The sequence below is a fragment of the Syzygium oleosum genome, unplaced genomic scaffold (assembly GCF_021117445.2).
Source record: "Syzygium oleosum isolate NSW1041296 unplaced genomic scaffold, Sole_v2.1 Sole_v2.03, whole genome shotgun sequence".
NCBI classification, from domain to species: Eukaryota; Viridiplantae; Streptophyta; class Magnoliopsida; order Myrtales; family Myrtaceae; genus Syzygium; species Syzygium oleosum.
In genome coordinates, this window is record NW_026607487.1 from 17,284,601 (window position 1) to 17,302,985 (window position 18,385).

Genomic DNA, 18,385 nt, shown 5'->3' on the forward strand with positions numbered 1-18,385 from the left:
TCATTTACCAAAGAGAATACAAAATATTAGTTTTTCCTGATGATAAGTCACTGCGTTAATCGATACGAGGGGTGAGCGGTTCCATGTTCCGTGTAGTTCCACTCGGAACATACCCATGAGAATAGGTTCCTCGTCTTTTGGAATCTAGAACCTACTTTATCACAGGTTCTAGGGTCTATTTCAAAGTCTACCCAGGTTTCACCTATATTATTAATTGAACAATTACAGTGAATTATCACCTTTAATGACCACCGCTTGCTACTATAATCTCTTGACCATAACTTATATTTAGACACACGAAAAATATAAAACATTAACAAGTCATAAAATGAAAACTCAGACTAGTGGTTCCAGATTATACACTCATCATCTAATGTCATGAAACATCGCAGGATCACACGAACACATAAACCTAGAAAAAACAAAAAAAAAACTTATTTAGATTTTAGGTTCCAGGTTCTAGGTTCCACTACCTAGAACCTGGAACCTACCCGTCAAAACAGGTTCCCCAATTTTTGAAACCTGGAACCTACCCTGCATACCTTGGAACCTGCAGGTTCTTACCGGTCGGGTTCTCAGATTCTAGGTTTTACCCTGGAATCATGCTCACCCCTACTACCTCGGACGCGAAATATGTGGTCTGTCTTGACTTTTCATTGAAAACTCTTCACGTCCACATCAATTAACAACTTAGGAAATACATACCCGGAGGGATGCTTGAACATTTTCGTCTTCTTTGTTCAAGATCTATATTTCAATATTTCCACATTTGCGCATTCATCTGTAGCCACTTTAAAAATATGTGTGTGTGTGTCTCTTTTGCATTTATTTGATCCGTTTATAATTGGCAGACGGCCTACAATTTCTCTAATCTCGTGATTTCGAATGAAGGATTTATTAGAGAAAGTTTGTAAAGTTTGTATGAGAAACTTGGAGCTAAATATTATCTCGCGCGAAATATTATGAACTTTACTAGCATATCAGTCTTTTGGCCACTGTAAGAGTAACAAAATTCTTGAAAGAGTGAATCCCACTGTAATTTTTAATTATTTATTATTTAGTTTTTTGTAATCCAGAATATACTGTAAATCTCACAATAGGATGAATTCCCTAAAAAATCATAAACTTTAGGTTAAGTCCAAAATCTGCCCCGAATTTTTTTTTTGTCTCGGAAAAAACCCTAAACTTTAGGTTCAGCCCCAAATCTGTCCCAAACTTTCTTTTATTTCAGAAAAAACCCCAATCTTTAAATTCAATCCCAAATTTGCCCCAAATTTTGTTTTGTGTAAAAAAAATCATCAATTTTTAATTTATTTTCAAAAATATACCCCCATGATCCAGTCCCAACTTGACGTGGCACTTCCACGTTTATAACAAATCCACATCAGCAAAGTAATGGGACGATAGGTACAGATCGATGTCACATTTTCATTTTGATAACAAATCCAACCCAATAAAATTAAAACCGTTCTAGTATATGAAAGTTAGGGATGATAACAAATCCACCCCAAATTTTTTTTAATTTTAAAAAAAACCCAATTTTTAGGTTCAGTTCAAATTTGCCCCAAACTTTTTTTTGTCTAAAAAAAAGCCATATTACTTTGTTGATGTGGATTTGTTATCGACATGGAAGTGCTATGTCAAGTTGGGACTGGATTATAAGGTATATTTTTTTAAAATAAATTGAATTTTGGTGATTTTTTTATACAAAACAAAATTCGAGGCAGATTTGAGATTAGACTTAAAGTTTCGTGTTTTTTCTGAGACAAAAAAAAAATCGGGGCAGATTTGGGACTTGACCTAAAGTTATGGGGTTTTTAGGGAATTAAGTCCTCACAATAAATTAAAGACTATTACTTAATCATTTTTCTTTCCCCTAATATACTTTCTAGGTTTATACATTAGATTGTTTAATGGTAAGTTCAACAAAGGTGGGTTTCGTACCTTTCTTTTTTCCTAATGGGTAACTCCATCGACCGAATTTATGACAACCATTCATTTGATGAGACCCAACTATAGGCACGGGTGAGATGCGCAAAATCAACGGTGGACGCGAGCTCAGATTCAGAGAAGAGATTCTCCAAACTACCAAGAAAAATAATAATAAGAAAACTACCGTTCGCTTTCCTCTTTCACTTGTTTTTCTACACATGTTCCTTTCTTGTCTGCTTTGCTTCTCCACTTATCATATCTTTTTTCCTAGGTGGGGCTCGTAACCTAGTTATTCTATTCTCATAATGCACTTACCTTTTAATTTACGGCTCCGTTTATTTCGTAAAAAATAAATAATTTAAAAAATATTTTTCTAAAAATGATCTCTTATATTTTTTATAAAAATAAATGAACGAAATTTTTTTTATCATCTGCATAAATATTTAGATATATATATTATTGGTGATAATGAAAATATTTTTCTTTAACTAATTATTTTAAACGATATAAGAGATCATTTTAAAAAAATATATTTATCTAGGACATTATAAACGAATATTTCTTGGTGTACTTATTAAGTAATCAAAAGTTTTCAATTTCCTAGGACTTTTTTGGCTGTGTTGTGATTAGTGTTTTAAAATCTCTATTTTTCTAAGTAAGCAAGCGAATTTTCTCGATGATAAATCTGGGAACCTAGTGCAAACGAAAAAATTACTCAATCAATCATAAACTTATTGTACTGATACCAATTCAGATCTTTTCAATTGTGCCACTTTAGTCATGAAAATTTATGTGAAATTCCAATGTAATCCTTCCAGTAAATTTTTGCCGAAGATCACCGGACTAGCCGTCCTACGTGGCACATCAAGCTATCTTAAAAGCTATTCGAGCAATAGCTTTCCCTTTCAATGATTATACCTTTATTCAAAAGGTTAAGCCAATGAGTTAACTACTTTGTACCGCATTAACAACTATCGGCTTTGATACCATTTGTTGGGAGCACGCAGCAAAAACCCAATACCTTCATCTAAGGAGATAGCAAAGAAGGAGCCCGAGTCCAAGCCCATCAACATATCCAATTGACTCACCTTCACTTTAAAGCTTAAGCCAATGAGTTATGGGCCAATTAGGATATATTGATTGCTCTATACCACGTCAATTTTTCAATGTGAGACTTTTTTAACGTAACTCATACGTGTATCTCAACATATTATTTCTTTATTCTAGTTTTATTCGTACTTTGAAATATTTTCTAAAGCCAACACATTTTTTCCTCCAACAAAGTTCGAGAGGTGTTTGGGTAATTCGCACAATTTATATCGAGCGAAACAAATCGCAGTTTCAGCTAAAATTGGTGATAGTTCGTTTTTATTGTAATTAAGTAATTGTTATTTATCACTATAAATTACTACGAAAGGCAAACGAACTACTAAGAAAAAGTAGGGCCGGACTGTGATTCAACAGGCCGAACCCCCGTTGAAATTCAATAGGGCTGGGCCGGTTGACTGGCATGGCCGTTACTGCTGTTTTCTCTTTGCAACACAATTCGATTTTACTGAAACAATTCTTTTGACAAATAAATGAAAACCTACGATGCTCTTTGTTTAGGTTTAGAAATTTAGTCCAGCTAATTTTGATGATTTTGGACATCTAGTCTTGTAGACTATTAAATGAGTTGGATCATAACGTCTCTTGTTCACCGACGCAATTAGATAATTATTTATGTAACGATGAATTAATTTCATGCTTGAAACGATATTTATGTGATTAGCGAAAACACGAATAGTCTATTGTCTCAATTATAATATCTTTATATGCATAAATATGGTTTTATGTGGTTATAATTAGTTCGAATTGTTAGAGACAAATTGATGCCGAATTGATTTTTTTCTATATCCTCCCATGATTAATGGCGCTTCTAAGCGATTTCTTTGTAGGTAAATTTTCTATTCAAGTACTTCGCTCGTTTAATTTCACAACAAATATTTGATAAAATCAATCATTCATTGATGATATTTCATTATTATAGGTGTCTGGCTTTCACGTGATTAAAATACTTATCTTAGAGAATATATAAAATGTGAACGACACAAAAGTTCTTGCGCAATTATCATAATCCTTCGTTCACACTTTTTATGCGTTGCCATTACTTCATCAAGTATAATTTTGTCTATGTTCTTTTCCTATTTTGTTCCAGTTTTAGCAATATATGTTCTGATATTATTTTTATTGTTTTCACATTGTCAATAGTCACTTACATATTATTTTAGTATAAATTTTTATTTATTTCTTTCTCCCTGATCCCACCTCTCTGGACGCCCAGTCCCTCTTCCTACTCACGTGATCTGGCACACTCCTAATCTCTCTCCAACGAGAAAATATTCAGTAACATCGTAGTACTACTCAGCAGCTGACGCGGCAAAAACCTTTTTTGCTCATGTTCATTTACAAATTGACACATATCATTAACTTAGAATCTAATAAAATAATTAAAAATCTAAATTTTCTCTCTCTTCCTACTCCATCCACAGCCACCGTCCCATTCGGCCATCCATTCAACTTAGTCGTCTTGAAGTCGCCGTGACCTCCATCCTCGACACCCATCCCCAATATGTGATCGCCGCACCCAACTGCAAGTTCCCTCCCTCCGCCTCTTTTGCCGCACCACGTTGTACCGTACCCTTCTCTTTCTAAACTTGCTATTGTCTATGTCCCAGCCGACGTCGCCGTTGAGCTTTGTTGCCAGTGACAAAGCTTGATGCTGCGTCGAGCTCCATGTTGGCTAGCGACGCCACCAGTCGAGATTTGAAGTCGTGCCTCCAGATCTGGCCTAATCGAACTTCTGGATCTAGAGACATTGTCGCGACCTTACCTCAAGGTGCACCACCTAGGGATTCGGCTAATTGATTATGAAGTCTAAACTTAACTCGGCTGTTCAAAACCCATGGCAATTCACAACTTATGGTTCAAGTTCTTAACATGCAAATGATTTTCAATTGGAAGTCACTATTAATCTATTTACGGTGAATTGATTACACACCCAAGTAAAGTATCGAAATGTATACTTTACTCCTATGAACCAGATATTATGAGTACGGAGATTTGATTACGTTAGATTACTCTAATGTCCTTTAGGTACCTTTTCTTTCCATGAAAATATTTGAGCTTGCTGTTTGAATCAATTTTATTACTTCTTAACATGTGCAGTGATCATGCAGGTGCGCAAACCACCAAAGTAATACCCTATAATCAAAGCGATCAATAAATTGCAAGATAGGGAGGATATACTTATCTGCAATGTTAGTTAAAAAATCACATAATTATCCCTAATGTGATTTCTAATTAACATGCAATTCCACTCAATGTATTTTTTTTTGTTTTCTCTTGAATATATGAAAACTAACCTATATGTAATAACGTACAAAATTTGACATGCAATTTCTAATTAAATGCCCTAACATGCAATTTCTAAATGGTGTGCAATTTTATGATCGTAAGACTATATGACATGCATATGATGTATTTTTATATTTTTTTATTAAAATTCGTAATTGAAAATGCCTATTATCTAAACATGTAATTTTAAACTTAGGAAAGAAAATTAACCTATTCTAGGGTATTGTTTTTGGTATTTTCTTATTAGAATTCGGAATAAATAAATAATCTATATTAAACATGCAATCTATTCTAGAAAGGTAATTTAACTTATTCTATAATGATTTCTTTTTTTGGGATTTTTCATGGAAGTTCGTAATTAAAAATTGCCCTAAATAAACTATCAAGCTTAGGATAATATCTAAGTTAAACTAGGAAATAAATTATTCTAAATCCTAATTTAAATTGGAAGCTATCCTATCTTTCCAGAATATATTCAAAAGTGAATCTAAACTATCCTATTCTATTTAAGGAAACGATTTAGATATATCCTAAACATGCAATCCTATCTACCAGAATCAACATCTAATCTTTTTGGTATTTTTCTTTAGCAAAACAATCAAACAAAGATAGACATCATATCCCATACACGCAATCCACAAAGTTTATTTTATCTGGTTAAATTTGGAAATAGAATAAACCGACGATCATATCCAAGTGGTTATGGATATTGATGGAAGGGTTTTCGTTTAAATTTGAAAACGGGATAAATCAACTATCGTATCCAAATGGTTATAGATAGGATGAGAGATTTTCCGTTTAAATTTGAAAATAGGATAAATCAATGATCGTATCCAAATGGTTATGGATATGATGGAAGATTTTCCTTGCCACCGAGATCGTATCTTGTGGTTTGAGATCGGATTGCCATCCAAGTACGTTGTTAAGTTATGAAAATTTCCTAACTTTGGAGGATTCTTTTGATATTTAGTAACATGCATCATCACATGAATATTGAATAACTGTGATATCCACAAAATAGGTAGTAAAAGATTCAAATCAATTTAAGATCAGATAATTACCTAGTTTTGCAGATAACTTTCCAAATTTAAACAACGGAATTGGATCGGGATTGCGACGGCAAGACTCAACGGGGGGCTCAAACGATGAACGGCATGCCGGTGCTCAGCTCAGTGTAGGCGGAGCAAGGAGGACGTCGGCATCGCGGCGGGGCAGCAACTGGTCCGACATGGGCTTGAGGGTCACAGGACAGCACGACGATGTTACGGGCAGCTGCTGCGTCGTAGTGGGAGCATCACGCCTTGGCTAAATGGTGGTGGAGCAGCTCGTCGCAGGGAAATCAGGGCAGTAGTTGGCGTCGATCACGGGGCAACAAGCGGTAGCGTCACAACGCGAGGAAGGAGGCAGTAGGGCATCGTCGTCGTCCTGAAGAGAGCGACAGCGGGCTAGGCGTTGCAGTAGCTTGGCGGATCAGGGAGCAACTACGGCAGCGATGTCGTTGTGGGGTGACCGACACGGGACAGCAGCAACGGCGCAACAAGAACTCCGGTGAGGCTCCTCAGCTCGGTGCAGGCGTGGCGGGACTTCACGGGGCAACTGGCTTCGCGGCCAAGAGGGAGGGGTCGCGGCCGTGGGAGTTGGCCGTGATCTCTCTCTCTCTCTTCCATACGTGCTTCGCTCTCGTGTATTATGAATAATGAATTGACGTACTCTCAAATGAGAGGCATAACTATCTATATATAATGTTAACCTAGGTTTATTTCACTATTGCGGGCTTACGCCTTTCTGATGTGAAGGGCTCTAATAACCTAAGTTCAAATTATAATTAAACTTTAACGGGCTGAAATGTGATCAAATTAAGCTCAATTAGGCCGTTCTTATCTAATCAGAAGCAACCGATCGAGAATCGAAGATGAAAGGTGCACATTTAAAATCGATTAGTGACTGTTCTTCCAATCCTTCGCCCCAATTCCGTAAATTTCAACTCCCCCAAATTCAGATGTGAAATGTATTTCCCATCGTCTTCTGATTCTAACCGTATTCAACTTGAACTTTCAGAGCAAGAAACGAAGGAGAGAATCGCACGGTTATAAATTACTCATCAAGACTTCGAATCCCAGCCGGAGATTCCGCCGGCCTTCTCCGTGGCAAAGGAGGCCGTTACTGACGGATTCGATGCTGACTCAGATGTGAAATGTGCCGTGTCTTAATTTTTAATCCACAAATCATCGCATTCACATTAATTAACAACTTAAAAAAACAAATTTCAAAGGTAGATCTAATTCATTCGATATGTTCGTCGTCCTTATTCGAGATCTATATTTCAATATTCCCACATTTGCACATTCATTTCGAGCCACTTTAAAAATATATATCCGGTTGTCTCTTAGAATTACTCGATTTGTTTGAGACCGCCAACATAATTGTGATTAATGGAGTGCTCGAAAAATATGTTGATCGTGTTCGATAAAAATATCTACCATCCATAACACCACATATCGGAGCGATATCTAGACTTGCCCCAGAAAAATATTAAGTTTAGGTTGTGATTTTGTGATTTCGTGATTCTTCTATCCCATAATCTCGAATCAGGGAATTATCATTAGACAAAGTTTGTAAGATATGTATGAGAAATTTGGAGTTGAAGATTGTCTCATGAGAAAAATTGTGACCTAAGACCACTCTACTAGCCTAGTGATCCTAAGGAAAAGGATTAACATCTGAAAGATGGAAATGAGGTCATGCAGAAGAGGAATGAAAAGCACAAATGATGCCGAAACGCGATAGAAAGATTGACTGAACAAGAACATTCGACAGAAGAACAATTCGTCCTCCAAGTATGATTATCAAATCAAAATATCCAAAGTCTGCTCAAACGAAACCCTAAAACAAGCTTATATATCCCCAAACCTAACCCTACTAGGATTAATAAACATAAAAACGCAAAATTACGAAACTGCCCTTTACTAAATTAACCCATAAAAAAATACTAAAATAATAGAGAAACCCATCTAAACGACCCCGAATCGCGAAAATCCATCGTTAGTCACAACCAACGGTAGTGTGTATTGATCATCACGCCGTTTCGCTTCAGCCGACCAAATTTGAGCTCAATCCGAGATCGTTCACTTCGAGCCCGTCGATTCGTCTAGTCGCATAACGGGTCCGCCGGTCCCCTAGGTGCATCATCCTACCCTGCTAGAGAAAGATTCGTCCTCAAATCTGCTTCGTCTTCATTGTCGTCAATCTCTTTAGGATCTTCTTCCTCTTCAGCGTAGTAAGGTGACAAATGTGCTACATTAAAAGTTCCGGATACATTATACTTACTCGGCAAAACGATCTTGTAAGAATTGTCACTAATTCGCTCCAAAACTCTGAAGGGTTCATCAGCTTTAGGTTGAAGCTTGCCAAATCTACCCGCTGGAAATCGTTCTTTCCTAAGGTGAATCCAAACTAGATCACCTTCCTTGAAGACGACTCTTTTCCTGTGTATATCCACGCGCTGCTTATACTTCATGTTCTGCCTGTTGATATGATTATGGACCTGAGAATGCAGCTCTTTGATATGCTTTGCATGTTCTTCAATAATAATAGATTCCCTCAAAGAACATTGAGGAACGAATAATCTGTTACCTTTAAATAAGTAACCCTCCACGATCTGAAATTGATGAAAAGGCTCCGTTTTGCTCTTCCTCCATATATCCAAAAAATGAGGATCAACAACATATAAATCTTTAAAAGTATCCAAGCCTAGAACTTTTACTTGCATCGTAGACAGCAAAGAGTGTTTTCTGCTCAATGCATCTGCCACACTATTTAGCACTTCCGCTTTATGCTTGATGGAAAAACTGAAAACTTGAAGGAACTCCACCCACTTCGCATGCCTTGCGTTCAATTTGTGTTGCCCATTGATGTATTTCAAGGCTTCATGATCAGAAAATAAGATAAACTCTTTCGAAATAAGATAGTGCCTCCAATGCTCCAAACTCCTCACAATAGCATAAAATTCTTTATCATAAGTTGAATACTTCCTTTTCGCCTCATTCAACTTTTCACTAAAGAATGCTACATGTTTACATTTTTGACTCAGGACACCCCCAATACCAACACATGAAGCATCACAATGAACCTCAAAAATCTCATTAAAGTCAGGAAGCACGAGAACAGGTGCTTCAGTCACCTTCTTTTTTAATAATTGAAAGGCAGCTTCTGCCTCCTTAGTCCACACAAATTTACTTCCTTTCAGACAATCCGTCAGAGGTGCAATAATAGTACTGAAATCCCGAACAAATCTCCGATAAAAAGACGCAAGCCCATGAAAGCTACGTACCTCATGAATATTTTTCGGAATCTCCCAATTTGTAATAGCCTCAACCTTAGCTAGGTCCATCTGAATGCCTTCCTTGGTTACTATATATCCCAAAAATGTCACACGATCAGTTAGGAAGTGACACTTCTTGGTATTAGCATATAATTTCTGTTCCCTCAATGTCTCGAACACCCTTCTCAAATGCTGCAAGTGTTGATCAGTCGATGCACTATAAACCAAAATATCATCGAAATATACGATAACAAACTGGCCAATAAAAGGACGAAACACCTGATTTATTAGTCTCATAAAGGTGCTCGGCGCATTAGATAACCCGAAAGGCATCACCATCCACTCATACAGACCTTCTCGAGTTTTAAAAGCGGTCTTCCACTCATCTCCAGGACGCACCCTAATCTGATAATATCCACTCCTCAAGTCTATCTTCGAAAAGATAGTCACTCCATACAGCTGATCAATTAAATCATCAAATCTCGGGATAGGAAAGCGATACATGATCGTGATTTTGTTGACAGCTCTGCTATCCACGCACATTCTCCACGACCCATCTTTCTTAGAAACCAACAAAGCTGGCATTGCACAAGGGCTCATGCTCTCTCGAATTGCACCCTTTTCTAATAGTTCTTGCACTTGCCTCTGCATCTCCTCATGCTCCTTAGGATTCATTCTGTAAGCTACCTTATTAGGAATAGCAGCTCTTGGAACGAGATCTATACAATGCTGAATATCCTCCATGGGTGGCAATCCAGGTGGCAATTCCTCTGGTACGACATTAGCAAACTCCTCAAGTATAGGCAGAACTTTTGTTGAAATTTCTGGACTATCAAGATTCTGCTCCATGACTACAACAGCAAAAAGCTTTGGGGCATTCACCACCTCCTCCTGGAACTCTGATTTGGAAAGCAGATTACTTTTCCCTTCTTTTCTCAAATCTGAAGGACCTAGAGTAATGGTCCGACCATCCTTCTTGAAGATGTACGTATTTTTGAATCCGTCGTGCTGTGTTTTCCTGTCAAACTGCCAAGGTCTTCCTAACAGAATATGACAAGCATCCATTGGAACTACGTCACCCCACACTTCATCAGTATATTTCTTCCCAATCGAGAACTGCACTAAACACCTCTTGCTCACGTTTACCTCATTCCCTTTCCTAAGCCATGACAGCTTATATGGTTGAGGATGTTCGACAGTTTTTAACCCCAACTTTTCTACCATAGTGGTAGATATCACATTCTCGCAATTTCCCCCGTCAATTATCATGCTACACACCTTTCCCTCACTAGTGCACTTAGTATGAAAGATATTATGCCTGAACCACGATTCATCATCTACCTCAGCAATATTTAAAACCCGACGCACAACTAAAGACTCACCAGAATCGGCATAGACAATGTCCTCCTGATCTGGATCCGCATCTTCTTGCTCTTCATCAGATTCATCCTAAGTTGGGTTTTCATCAAAAGTTGGATTATCTACAAGTGTCACAAACTGTCGGTTCGGACAATCAGCAGCAAAATGCCCAAGTCCTTGACACTTGAAACATCGCTTGCCTGCAGCTTCTCCCCTGCTAGATCCAGCACTACCCTGCTCTCCTTTTATTGCAGATTTTGAACCAGTGCCCTTAACTGCCGCCGGGGCTAAAGAACTCCCTGCTTTCCCTCAAGACTCTTTATCTGACCACTTGGAATTGCTGCTTGACCACTTAAAACCGCTGCTAGACCACTTGGACTTACTGCTCTTTCTTTTAAACTGCCCCTCCACCTTTAGGGCTAGTCTGCACACATCCTCATATGTCCAATACTGCTGTAATTGGACAACATTAGAGATCTCATATCGCAGCCCTGCCAGATATCGAGCAATTGTCTGTTCGTCTTCCTCCGCCACATCACAATGCATCCGCAATCGATCAAATTCCTCTGTAAATTCCTCAACTGTTTTATCACCTTGCTTGACGTTATGATACTCGATAAACGCCTCTTGCCTATAATGGGTAGCCAAAAAAAAAAATTTGCAACAACTTTTTCATCTTCTCCCAGCGATCCACCTTCGGCTTCCCCTCTCTAGCGCGTTGCTTTTTCATGTATTCCCACCAAATCGAAGCATGTTTTCGCAGCCTAATAGCCACTAACTTCACTTTTTGCCCCTCGGTTAGGTCTTTAAGATCAAAAATCCGTTCTACCGTATGTAACCAATCAATAAACTCATCAGGATGAGCCTTACCATTAAACTCGGGAATCTCGATCTTCATCCCGAAATTTTGAGAAGAGCGCGATTTCCGTGTCGTACTCCTCGATTCCGCCCGGTTCGAACCCCGAAAGGGTTTACGTCCTCCTCTTCATCATCGGATGGATCCTCGATTCTGCTTCTTCTTCGGATTGAGCGTCAAGCCCCGCCTCCGCAAGACGTCGCTCCAAATCCTGGATTCGCCTTCTCTGTTCCTGAATTTCTATATCTCACAGGTCTCTCAGACGTAGCTGTTCATCTGCATCAGGAACGACTCCATGCCTGTCACGCCCCGGACCCCAATGGGCTCGCGATACCCCTTCAACGGTCGTATTGAACGCGACGTCCCAGGATGCGTCGCCGACCCAAACGAAACACCCAACGATAAAGGCAAGCGGAAGCGAATTTAAAACAACCCAGACAATAAGATATGACAAAGGGATAGCACAAAACAATAATTCCAAATACGCAACATCAAAAGGGAATAGTGGTGGGTTATCCTACTTCGCTATACAAAAAAAGGGCACACAAAATATGGGGTAACTTGACCCGTCCTCCATCCCCGAGATACCCTGGTGGCGTCTTCAATCAATCACGGTCGCAAATCTGAAAATGGTTATATAATAATCGTGAGAACGAGTCTCAATAAGCAACCCCCTATACCCCACATAGGCCAATGCGTACCCAGACAAGTTGTAACATGCAATCTAACCGATAACTTATATATAATTCACATCAATGGACTTACCTCGCCATCCAATCACATGCCCACACTGTACATTAGTCAAATCACATTAGTGCATCCAGCAGCGCTCATATTCAGATCACACAAGGAAATTTTCCATGCATCATACAATAACACTCGCGCGTGTCTCGATTATAAGGTAAAACCACTTGGGCACGTCTCATACCATGCCTAGCAGTATTCAGCTCATAATCAAATACTATGCAACATGCGTGGTCCAGCCAACTTTCTCACGACCTCCCAGGTCCTTTCACACTGCCCGCGCCACTGCGCCTCAGGCCCATTCTCACGACCCGCGCTACTGCGCCTCAGGTCAGCCCTCAGATCAAGCCGGACTCCGTCCCTCACTGGACATTTCACACTTTCCCACGACCCGCGCTACTGCGCCTCAGGTCAGCCCTCAGATCAAGCCGGGTTCCGTCCCTCACTGGACATTTCACACTTTCCCACGACCCGCGCTACCGCACTCGTGCCGCCCTCGGATCAAGCTCGGCCCGTCCCTCACCGGACATTTCACACTTTCCCACGACCGCGCCATCGCGTGCTCGTGCCGCCCTCGATCAAGCCGGGCTTCGTCCCGCGTAACTACGCCTCAGGACATTTTTCCCTTTCCAATGACCCGCGTAACCTACGCCTCAGGTCTAACTCACCTTTCACAGCCCGCGTAAACACGCCTCAGGCTCAGCCCTCCGATCGATCCGGGCTTTTCTCATGCACATGCACCACAATACAAAATTCACCATGCTCTTAGTCATATAAATCAATTTCAATCACCACCCTTTTACCAATGTCAATCTAGCACGCCACATCAGTCAACTCAATTCATGCTCCCTACATCGGCCCACCGACCCGACATTCAAGTCAACACATTCAATTGATTCCAATTCACCCACAAGCGCCACGACAATTCAGTCATGCTATTTACCTCAGTCAATCACTAAATTAGCCACACAATTATCGCCACAATAATTCATAAATTGGGCACACTCAATCTAATTAGCCCACGCCTAAATTAATTCCTAACCCGATACTAATCACATCCTAAACAAGTCTAAAAATACCCAAAGTACTAGGTAGGGTTTAGGAAGTCACTTACCTAAGTTTGGCCCGGGAAAAGTTGGCTCGGGCCCAAAATGGCCCCTATGGAAGCACGACCGATCGGGCGGGCGCGGCCAACAGCGCGGTGGCCGGTCAACGCGGCACAATGGCCGATCGGCGTGCTCGGCGCGCTGGCACGATGGCCGTGCGGCGTGCCGGGGCGCACGGGCGAACGGACGGGCGACGCGCCCTGGTCGGACGGGCGACGCGCTGGTCGGACCGCACGGCCGGGGCGAGCTCGGCCACGGCCCGGCCGGCCTCGGGCCGCTGCTACGGCCCGGGCGGCCGGCCGGGCCGGGCCGGGCGGCGACCGGCGGCGGCGGCGACTATGCGGATGCGATGGCCGCGGTGGTAGCGAGCGGCGACGACGAGCCGCAGGGAGGGTGGAGGTCGGTCGGGGGGGGGGCGAGAGGGAGAGAGAGAGAGGCTCGGGCCGAGGGGGCGGCGGACCGGCGGCGACGCGGCGGGCAACGAGGCGACAGCAGCGGCAACAAGGACGCGACGAGCCGGGAGGAGAGATGGAGGTCGGCCCTGGGCGGTGAGGGCGTGGGAGAGAGAAGCCGGGGCCGAGGGGGGCGGCGGCGGCGAGCCGGCCGGACGAGCCGGGCGACGGCGAGTCAGCCGGCTGCGAGCAGCCGACGACGGGGCGGCGAGGCGACGCGGCGGCGACTGCGGCAGCGGGAACGGCGGCGAGCCGAGCTCACGCGCTCGGGAGGAGGAGAAGGCAGAGTCGGGCGGGGCTACCGGGCGACACGGCGGCACGACGACGGCGCGGGGAGGACGTCGGCTGGTGGGGCGGCGTCGGGCGGAGGCTGAACGGCGGTCGAACGGCAGTCGGCGAGCAGGGCACGGCGGAGCAGAACCAGTCGGGGGGAAAAGAAGCCAACGAAGAAGAAGAAGAGGAGGAGGAGAAGGGAGAGAGAGAGAGAGAGAAAGGAAAAGAAAAGAAAAAGAAAGAGGAGAGAGAGAGTTGCATGGGGAAGGGGGGAGGGAGACGTGCACGCAAGGGGGGGCAGACGCGGCGCGCAGAAAGGAGAGAGGAGAGAGAGAGAGACTCAAAGTCAAACCTCTCACTCGAGTGCGATCCAACGGACACGGTTCAAACCCGAAAACGATCTAACGGTCCCCAATAATCCTAATTAATAATATAGGAAAATGGCCAAAATAAAATATGCCAAAAAACACCACGAGGGCGGTCTACCAGTCCAAATCCGCACCCAGTCAAAAATCCACTTTTCACATACTCTGGGTAATACCGACGCTGGCCGCAATAATATCGACACCGTCCAATTAAATTCATCCCAGAACTCCGAGAAATTCGACATCAAAGTTTGGGCTCTAAATAACGGCCAAATTCGATCGAGTGCGATTCTAGCGAAATCTCTATTTTAAAAACGAGAACCCGAGAGTGATCAGTTCCCGGGCGAGATTCCATTATAAGCGCACTGACGGATTACACGTTTTATAAATCCCAAAAATGGGCCGAAATTCGGGATGTCACAACTCTTCCCCCTTACAAAAATTTCGTCCTCGAAATTTACAATCCAACCCAACTATTCAAACAATTGGGGGTATTGGTGTCGCATCAACTCTTCGCTTTCCCACGTCGCACCTTCAGTTCCCTGGTGCTCCCAAATCACCTTGACCATCGGAATTTTCTTGTTCCGCAGCATTCTTTCTATTCTGTCCTCGGTCCGAACTGACTTTTCCACATACGACACTCTGTCGTCCATGTCTATCTCTTCGTAGTTCAACACGTGGGTCGGGTCCGGTTCATACTTTCTTAACATTGACACGTGGAATACGTTGTGCACTTGAGACAAATTTGGTGGTAGCGCGAGACGATAGGCCAAGGTACCAATTCTCTCTAAGACCTCGAATGGGCCCACGTACCTCGGGCTCAACTTCCCTTTCTTGCCAAACCGAGATAATTCTCTCATAGGCGATACCTTGAGGAAAACGTGGTCCCCCTACTTGAAATTCCAAAGGCCCACGTCTCCGGTCCGCATAATTCTTTTGGCGGCTCTGAGCGGTCTTAAGCCTATCCCGAATTACCTTGACTGTTTCGACTGATTGCTGAACCAACTCGAGACCTGTGATGCTCCTCTCACCAACTTCATCCCAACAAACCGGTGTTCTCGCAAGCCCCGCCATAGAGTGCCTCGAATGGTGCCATTCGATACTTTCTTTGGTAGCTATTGTTGTAGGCGAATTCCACCAAATGTAGCTGTTCCTCCCAACCACCCTTAAAATCCAAAACACATGCTCGCAGCATGTCTTCCAAGGTCTGAATCGTCTTTTCAGACTGGCCATCCGTCTGGGGATGATAGGCCGTGCTAAACTGTAACTTCGTTCCTAATGCCGCATGAAAACTTTTCCAAAAGGCGGCAGTAAATTTAGGATCCCGGTCTGAAGTGAATGTCACTGGCACTCCGTGCAGACGGACTATTTGTCGCACGTAAATCTCGGCATACCTTTCCAAGGCGAATTCCTTTCGTACTGGTAGAAAATGCGCTGACTTTGTCAATCGGTCGACTATCACCCAAATCGAATCATGACCCCTTTGGCTTCTCGGTAATCCCATTATAAAGTCCATCGTGATGTGTTCCCATTTCCACTCGGGAATTTCCAATGGCTGCAACATTCCACCCGGCTTACAATGTTGTGCCTTCACTTGCTGACATGTTAAACACTTGGCCACGTGCTTGGCTACGTCCACTTTCATGCCGTTCCACCAATAATGCTGTCGAAGGTTCTGGTACATCTTCGTGCTGCCCGGATGAATGCTATAATTGCTCATATGAGCTTCCGATAAAATCTCTTCCTTAAGCTCCAAATCATCGGGCACGCACAAACGTCCTCGAAACTTAAGAATTCCGTCCTCGGACACTTGGAAGTCCGGTTTCCTCTTAGTGCCATACATCTCCAGAATTTTCTGAATCTCAGGGTCCGTAGACTGCAACGCCTTAATCTTGGTTTGCACTTCCGGTTCAATCCTTAACGTTGCCACCAGACTGGAGAGGCGTTCTACCTCGAACTTCAATTCTGAGTCTCGCGCTCCTTCCAATAAAATCCACTCTTTGACTAATAATTGCGCGATGCTCGATTTCCGGCTTAAGGCATCCGCTACCCGGTTGGCTTTTCCGGGATTATACAAAATATCACAGTCATAGTCCTTCAGAAGCTCCATCCAACGCCTTTGCCTCTTATTCAATTCTTTCTGCGAAAACAAATACTTGAGGCTCTGATGGTCCGTATAAATGTGGAATCTTTCTCATATAAATAGTGCCTCCAAATCTTAAGTGCGAAAACGATTGCTGCCAATTCCAAGTCGTGAGTTGGGTAGTTCATCTCATGAGGCCTTAACTGACGCGATGCATAAACAACCACCCTTCCATGTTGCATTAGCACGCATCCCAATCCCTTGAGCGAAGCATCGCTATAAATCTCATATCTTCCCGGTCCTGAAGGGATCGTTAGCACTGGCGCAGTTGTCAATCTCTGCTTCAACTCCCGAAAGCTCTCTTCGCACTTTTCCGTCCATTCAAACTTAGTCTCCTTCTTAAGCAACCTTGTCAATGGAGTGGCTATTGCCGAGAATCTTTTCACAAATCGTCTATAGTAACCTGCCAGTCCTAAGAAGCTTCGAACCTCAGTAACTGTCGTCGGTCTCGACCAATCCATCACTGCCTCAATCTTTGCCGGATCCACGGAGATTCCTTCTCCGGAAATTATGTGCCCAAGAAACGCTACATGGTTCAGTCAAAACTCGCACTTGCTAAACTTAGCATACGGTGCATGCTCCCTTAACGTCCATAAAACTCTTTCCAAATGTACCTCATGTTCCTCGGAACTCTTTGAATATACTAGAATATCATCGATGAAGACAATGACGAACTGGTCTAAGAATTCCTTGAATACCCGATTCATTAAGTCCATGAAAGCAGCGGGGGCATTAGTTAGTCCAAATGGCATTACTGTAAACTCATTGTGCCCATATCTCGTCCTAAATGCCGTTTTCGGTATATCCTCCTTCTTAATCCTCAATTGGTGGTAATCCGTCCTCAAGTCGATCTTTGAAAATATCGATGCACCTTGCAACTGATCAAACAGGTCATCTATCCTTGGTAGTGGGTACTTATTCTTAATGGTCACCTGATTCAACTGCCTGTAGTTGATGCACAACCTCAAGGACCCGTCCTTTTTCCTCACGAACAACACTGGCGCTCCCCATGGAGACGCACTCAGGCAAATAAAACATTTATCCAATAACTCCTGCATTTGAACCTTCAATTCTTTCAATTCTAACAGCGACATCCTATAGGGCGCTTTCGAAATTGGTTCCGTCCCTAGGGCCAACTCAACCACAAACTCCACTTCACTATCAGGTAGCAATCCCGGCAATTTCTGAGAAAAGACATCGGGAAGGTTACACATCTCGACTATTTCCTTGAGCCTTGGTTCCTCAACCAACTAGTCAACCACAAAATAATCATCTTTCTATACCTTAAAGACAAAGCTCAATCCATCCAATTTCAATCCAACGGTCTCCCAAAACCAATCACATCGATTCTTTACAAAATCTGAAATTTCTAAGCAACACTCATCCTTCCAAACTAGTCCAAAAATGTCATCAGTAATTCAGAAATCCTCAAAATGAT

At 42.5% G+C, this 18,385-nt stretch overlaps 1 protein-coding gene across 1 annotated transcript; it reads right to left on the minus strand.

Moving 5' to 3' along the window:
- Positions 1 to 8,028: 8,028 nt before the first annotated feature.
- On the minus strand, positions 8,029 to 10,498 carry LOC130137715 (uncharacterized). Its single transcript, XM_056309650.1, has 3 exons — positions 10,003 to 10,498; positions 8,656 to 9,252; positions 8,029 to 8,048 (listed from the first exon to the last, which is right to left on the minus strand). The coding sequence occupies exons 1-3, from the start codon at positions 10,496 to 10,498 to the stop codon at positions 8,029 to 8,031; spliced, it is 1,113 nt and encodes a 370-aa protein (XP_056165625.1).
- Between the last annotated feature and the right edge of the window lie 7,887 nt (positions 10,499 to 18,385).

Excerpts from the sequence above, each read along its gene's own strand:
- LOC130137715 (XM_056309650.1), bottom strand. The coding sequence starts at position 10,498 with ATGGAGCAGAATCTTGATAGTCCAGAAATTTCAACAAAAGTTCTGCCT. Across the intron at positions 9,253-10,002 it reads CGCTTTTAAAACTCGAGAAG|CCTTGAAATACATCAATGGG; the intron begins GTCTGTATGAGT and ends CTGATCATGAAG. Across the intron at positions 8,049-8,655 it reads TTACAAGATCGTTTTGCCGA|ATGTTAATCCTTTTCCTTAG; the intron begins GTAAGTATAATG and ends TCCATCTTTCAG.